Source organism: Trypanosoma equiperdum (assembly GCF_001457755.1).
Source record: "Trypanosoma equiperdum strain OVI genome assembly, contig: ctg_1863, whole genome shotgun sequence".
NCBI lineage: Eukaryota > Euglenozoa > Kinetoplastea > Trypanosomatida > Trypanosomatidae > Trypanosoma > Trypanosoma equiperdum.
In genome coordinates, this window is record NW_027123908.1 from 16,456 (window position 1) to 23,200 (window position 6,745).

A 6,745-nucleotide genomic window follows, 5' to 3' on the forward strand; every position below is an offset into this window, starting at 1 on the left:
TTAAGAACGCGCGGAGGTGTTATGCACGAAAGTGTTAACCGTCGTCGTTGGGCGGCTTTCCGTTTCGTTTTCTGATAGAGTCTGGGGCTGAGCGTTCTTCCCTGATGTTTCACTTCATCCTTGCTGCCTTCTGCAGAACGGGAAAATGGGGCAGGAAGTCGGGGGGTTGCCTTTTTGGACCTCCATTCAAAGAAAAAAGGGGGAGATAACTGGGGGGTGTCGCTGTGGTCGTGCCACATCTCTTGTGTAAAGGGGAAAGTTGGGGGTGCTTGCGTTTAGTGACGCCCACGTCCGTATACGAGGACTAAAGTTGAAGTTAGCGCGCGCTACGTCTACTCAGCCCTTGGGCTTTTAAGCTGCGTGGACCGACTTGATGAAGGCGTATTACTTGTGCGTCGTTTTAAAGTGCTATACCGATACGATACATGAAAAACATCTTTTTTTCCTAAGTGCTTAAGGGTATCTGCATGGTCTGTGCCAGAATGAAACCATGTAACGTACAGCAGCTCCGTACCATCGTATCCCTTTCCTTCTGAGTCATTGGCGGACCCCCGTTTTGGGTAATTGAATACCAACTTGTTGGGTTGTTCAGTTAAGTTCGTTGCCCCAGAAGAGTGATTTAAGCCCTTGCAGTTGTGAGGTTGAGCAGGCGCTTTTATTTCGTGTTGTTTTTTCCTTGGCTCATACATATTGTGCATGCATTGCTGTGCATTCATATGTAAATGCCATGTTTGGAGCCTTACGGAAGTTTTACCCAGCCCTAGCAGGTACGTCCTCGTTGACGGTGATGCCTCAACAGGACCACCAGACTTCTTGGGGTAGAGGGTCGTTCTACATAGCAGAGCTTCTATTCCGTGACCGGGTATCCATGTAGAGTGTTAAATCTGTTTGTGTGTGAGAAAAAATAATGTTAACGCACAGTATCTTTCCTGCACTTTGTTGAGCCTTGAGTATCCACATTAATTTAGTATATATCACTGCGATATGGTCGCTATGTGTGGGTTTTTGAAGCGTTGTTGCCGCCCTGGTGATGAACTTGGCGCACGAGTAAGATGGAAAGTAAAAAGGCACTAGTATTGTAGCAACGATTGTTCACATCTGATTTTACCCAGTCGAGAAAACCGCCAATGGGCATCATCGGATGCGTTTGCGTGCGTCGTTATGCTTCCATGAAGAAGTGTAGTGCGGTTGCAGCTTAAGGTTTTCTAATTTTATCAGCGCCGATTGTATTGAAATCAATGCATTTTTGTTTCGTGTGTATTTTATGGCATGACCTTTCGTTGTAATTAACAACGTTTTAACGAGCTTGCCTTCATTTTTCATGTAACAGGAGGATTGAAGATGTCCCAACGCACTGCAGTTGGCACTACAGAAAGCTGGGGTCTGGTTAGCGTATGCTGTAGCATTGTCACCGCCTACATTCAGCCGCCTGGGAATCTTTTGATCGACGACTCAGTACGTTATATCTGGTTTACCCCAGGCGCTGCCAGGAAGGGCACGCACCCCTTCGTGGAAATGTATATTCACGTTTATATTTTGTTGTTGTTCTCTTCACTTAGATTTGATTAATACGAAAGCAGGGCTGTTCAAAATACCGTTGCTTTCATACTGGCCCACGGGCAGTTGCGGTTGCAGTGTGTTGGTTTGTTGGTTGCATCCATACGTACAATCTGCACCTACCGAATTATTTTTTTCCTGACACGTGTATCCCATGACTTGGTGGTACAGGTGGTTCCAAGCTTTTATTGGTTGAACGTTTGGTATTTTCGTGTGTATTCATTTTTTTTCGATTAATTTACGTTGTGGGAAATTTTAAAATTGTATGACCGGTTATATGAATGATCAATGTGAGCCGAACATAATGCAGAAGAGGTGAGCCACGGTAACCCCGAGGGTGCGTGAAGGAGCTCGTTGGTGTATTTGAGTGTGGAAGAAGGAACTCTGTTATTCCAGTGGAAAGGTAACTAAAGTATTTAAAGAGCTTTTGTTTTGACATGAGGGGCTAAACGAAACACTACAGCCAAGCTTCTGTCCGTTTTTTTTTCCTCCTTTGAGGATTGATGTGCTTTTAGTGGCTGGGTAGACGTGTGTGTGTGTGTATGTGTGTGTCGTCCTCGTTTCGGTGAAACACCGAGTGAAATGTGCGGAGGACAGTTGCTGTAGCGCGTGGGGATTGCCTTACTTTCACAAATACTTTGGGAGCATTTTCATTGTCCTGTCAGTTAGTTTGTGCGGCTTATGAACCGTGATCTTCATTATTTGGGGGCCTTTTTCGTCAGCCTCCAGCAACATTTTCTCCGGAAGAGCGTTGGTGTATACCGGTGTTTGTTGAAACCTTGCACGTGGTGCGAAAACTTTTTCCGTCACGTCGGATGAATGAGTTCAAAAGCGCGCTTTCCCTTTTGGTTGCCACCTTCTTTCATTTAAAAAAATAATAATAATGATCCTGGTATTTATTTATGTATCTATGCATTTTCACCTGCGCACGTTGGAAGACTACTTCTGATTAATCGCAAATTTATTGGGGAGGTCGTTACCACCCTTAGAGGAAGCTTGTTGCTTCAGTAGACACCGCGACAGCGGAGGAGGAGGCACCAAAGGTTCGTAACTTGTATCTGTTCCGTAGTTATCTCTAGTAAAGTTGTCTACATCAGTGGTAGGGAGTCTGCAATGCTTGAAGGAAGTGATGCGAGTGTTGGGGGAGATGTTCGCCCTTGTTGTGGAGAAACGAACCGGTTGCGTGTTGGCAGTCTACGAGCCACTGGGAGTGATGAGCTGCGTAGCTGCCATCACCTCATCCTCACGGAAAAAGTTGAAAGGGAATCTTTGCGTTCTCTCCGCTTGTGCACTTCCATTCAGACACTGCGCTTCGAGGGCGAATACCCTTTCGCTGACTTAAGCCCTATTCCCGAACTGAGGTCGCTAGGCGAGTTGTCTATTGAAGAAGCACCGAAGCTGGAAAACTTCGTTGGCATTAAAAATCTTCCCCAACTGAAAGCACTGGAAGTTGCTGAGGCCCCAATTAGGGGAGGATGCTTGCAGACCCTAACCGCTGGGTGCAACCTCGTAAAACTCTGCCTTGATTCGTGTCCCTATTTGAAGGATGTTTCACCTCTTGCTGAGATGACAGCATTGGAGCATCTGGCAATATGTAAGTGTGTTGGTATTGAGACGGGTATCGGTAGTCTTGGAAAGTTGCCGGCACTTCGCGAGCTGTATTTGATAGGCACGTCGATGAGGGGCAACTCTCTTCGTGGCCTAGGCGCCACCACCAGTCTTTTGAATCTCTGTATAGTTTCGTGTGGTTGTCTAACGGATGTGCTGCACATCGCTGATGTTCAGGTTCTGAGACAGCTTACTCTTGAGTCATGCACATCTCTGGAGGAAGGTGTTGGGAAGCTGGGTGGTTTGCCAGCGCTATATGAACTTGATCTAAGTTATTCCTCCATTGTGGACGTTTTTTTGCAGGGTCTTTCTTCAAGCCGGAGTTTGGTAAAACTTAACCTTTCCTGGTGCGACCAGCTAACTGACGTCTCGCCCCTCGCGGAGCTGAAGACCTTGAAGTACCTTAATCTCCAGTCGTGCGAGGCTGTGGTGGCAGGTATTGGTGACCTGGGTAAGTTGCCAGGACTCTACGAACTTGATTTGAGCTGCACACCCATTACCGATTGTGCTCTGCGAGACTTGTGCTCAAGTCGGAGTCTTGTAAGACTTGATATTTCTTCCTGCGATAATCTAACGGATTTATCAGCACTCGTAAGCCTCAAAACGCTAGGGGAGTTAAATCTTGACGCGTGCACAGAGGTGAAACAGGGTATTGGCAATATTTCTCAGCTTCCTGAACTCCGTAGACTAGATGGAACGTGTTTGCCCATCACAGACGACTCTCTGCGGGATTTGAGCGCAAGCCGCAGTTTGGTGGTGCTTTGCCTCGATACGTGCATGGACATTACCGATGTATCTTGCCTCGCTGCAGTGAAGACCTTGGAGGAAATTAGCCTCAACTCTTGCCTGTCAGTGGAAAAGGGTGTGGAAGCGCTTACGACTTTGCCACGGTTGCGTTCCGTGAACTTGAGGGGTGTCAAAATTGACAGTGAAGTCTTATCGGAGCTCCAGGCGAGGGGAGTGAATCTGCTTCGATGATAGCTATTCTTCTGATGCTTTTTCGGTTAGGAGCGCTGAGTGCACCACTTGTCACATAGGGAAAATATGTGATCCACCGTTGTTGTTCACCGTCTCTTCGGATGGATGTGTGTGTTTCCCCTCCGTTGGCCCTTGATGCGGTTTTTCTTTCTTTTCTTTCTTATACACAGACGCGGAAAAGATCTTGTATGCGGAGTTAGTCGTAGCTGAGGTACCCGCTATGCGACCGATAAACGCACTTATTGGGCTGCACACACCGGGTGTCCCAATTTGTCTATTTCGGGCACCGCCCTCCGCTGCTTCGTTCAACAGCTCCGCCAAGAGGCTGCGTATTTGTGCGGCCCCTGAAGGATGGAAACCGCTAAGGCACCTCACCCTTCTTCTTAGGGTACGCGTTGGCTTCTTGAGCTCGATTTCATTGCGCACTACTGCCAGCAGCAGACGAAGGAAATAAAGGGCAGCTGCGGTCGGCAACCTGTTTGGGATCGTTCTCTCTGGATGGATGACGCGACGATCCGTAATCACTGGATACCGTGATACCCCCGCCGCGTCGATTTTACCGCACGTAGTTGGCGGTTTTTTGGCGGAGGTTAGGACACTGAAGCCTCTCTTTCCTTTCCGATATTCCCGTGGAATGGGCCGTGAATTTGACCTCAGAAGTACACCGAAAGCCCGCCATTTCAAGTACGAACACGGCAGGCGCCTGAAGAAAGGCTGGGGAACAGGTTGACGAAGTGTGGGCCTCTGACGGTTCAGGGCGTTGGTTAGACATACTGGGGCTATTACTTGTTACACCCTTTGTCCGCCCATTCCATCGTCCATCGGCACGCGGAGGAGAGCCTCCTTTACCACTCCGTGGAAACATCGTGGAAAGAAGAGTCTTTGTTAGTATTGGCATTTGTTTTATTTGTTTTGATTCCATTGCTTATGCCGCTATTGGGTTGCGGGTCGCATTGCATCTCACAAAACACTAAGGGGAACAACATCTATTATTCCATTGCGATCCGCGACGTATCGAACCCAGTCTGTACTTGAAACCCCCTCCAAGTGACACGGCAACACCACAGGTGTCGACACTCGGGGAAGGCGCATTTCCAAAAAGAGAGAGGGATTACTTATTCTTTTGCTGATGTAGGCGGATGGTCCCTGTTTGGGGTGTTGATCCGGGAAAAGGGTTTCACATATTGTTTTTCTTTTTTTAATCGTCTTCTGGAACTTTGGTATAGGTGCGAGGTTCGCATTTTTGCCGTCACCTGCTACTGCACACTGTTAAAGCGTCATGGCGCAGGCGGCAAGCGACGGTGGAGAGTTTGACCTAATATGCTTCATAAAAAAGGAAAAAAACCTTCGCCTCTGTGCGTGCATGGGGATTCCCCATGCCTTAGCTGGGCCTACTTCATAATATGGGGCGGTTGACCGATTATTTTTCGGGAATTACCACGTACCCACGGTTCCTGGAAAGCATGGGGAGGGAGTGGAGGGGGGAGCTGTGGATTCAAATGCGGTGCGAGCCGGTGCTATTGTGCGACGCGGTTCCCTCTAACTACTGCCGCTCAGATGTCGCAGCGCTTTTGACTACTGGATTTCGGTTTCTGTGAGGGTCCGGTCCCCCTTTCTGTGGCGTCTAGCCATACGGACCCCCGTCATCTCCCACACGTTCGTGTAGAGATTGACGCGTAAACCACATAGATTTCCTGAAGCATATCCCCTTCTTTTTTTTCCCCTTCAACATCCGCACGTCTCAATAAGTATACCGCCTCTCCCCGTCTTATAACCGCTTTCACCCAACCAGTTCTCTCTTTCTCCTACAACCTCTCTCAAATTCCAGTGCCTAACCCCTATTTCCTTCATGAAAACGTCCTTTCCATCCAAACAATGAGCGTCTGCGCGGTGCTTGGGCCGTGGCCCGAACCCATTTCCCTTCCAGCAGCAGCTGGGTGCAGCGGGCCCGAAATGCAATCACTAAACAACAATGTGGCGCTCCACCTTTTTTGTTCAGATTTCCATAAAATGTCTCTTTAACCACTTCGTTGCACGATCCGGCACCCGTTGCAGTGGGGTGCTCAGCTTCACGATGATTTCTTCCCCGTTGTCACGGTTACGTTGTGGCCCCCATCATATATAAATAGACTTGCCATATGTAAAAGGGGGGAAAATAGTGCTTGAGGCCCTGTCTGTTACTATTTTTCTTTCTCTACCCGTTTACCGTCGTTGCAAAAAAAAAAAAAAAAATGGTGCTTGACATTGGCCCCCGCGGGGTTTCGCACAACCGCGTTACGCCTTACATCCCCGAAAGGAAGTTGCCGATCCGCTTCATCAAGAAAGTGTCCGCCTTGAAGGCCCGCGTTGCCGCACCTACTCGCTCGCCGACACCATTTTTATTTCGCCGGCAAAAAGGCCGTTTCCTCCCGATTCGTTTTCCAACCCTCATCCCCGCTAGCCGCTTCATGTGTAGGCGATACGTGTCTCTCTTTGTTGCTCCGCATGGCGTGGGGTTGCTCGTTTGCTCCATTCACCGCTGCTCCAAAGGGGTCAAAACCGCACATGCCGTTCCCTTATTTTCAAAAGACCTAATGTGTGTGTGTGTGGAGGGGGGGGGGGG

General features: G+C 48.6%; 2 protein-coding genes across 2 annotated transcripts; one reads left to right on the top strand and one right to left on the bottom strand.

The window, feature by feature from the left end:
- Positions 1-332: 332 nt before the first annotated feature.
- On the bottom strand, positions 333-716 carry TEOVI_000791600 (uncharacterized protein; the record flags this gene model as incomplete). Its single annotated transcript, XM_067223404.1, has 1 exon — positions 333-716. The coding sequence occupies one exon, from the start codon at positions 714-716 to the stop codon at positions 333-335; it is 384 nt and encodes a 127-aa protein (XP_067079505.1).
- Positions 717-2,670: 1,954 nt separating this feature from the next.
- TEOVI_000791700 (leucine-rich repeat protein (LRRP), putative) lies at positions 2,671-4,143 on the top strand (the record flags this gene model as incomplete). Its single annotated transcript, XM_067223405.1, has 1 exon — positions 2,671-4,143. The coding sequence occupies one exon, from the start codon at positions 2,671-2,673 to the stop codon at positions 4,141-4,143; it is 1,473 nt and encodes a 490-aa protein (XP_067079506.1).
- Positions 4,144-6,745: the final 2,602 nt, after the last annotated feature.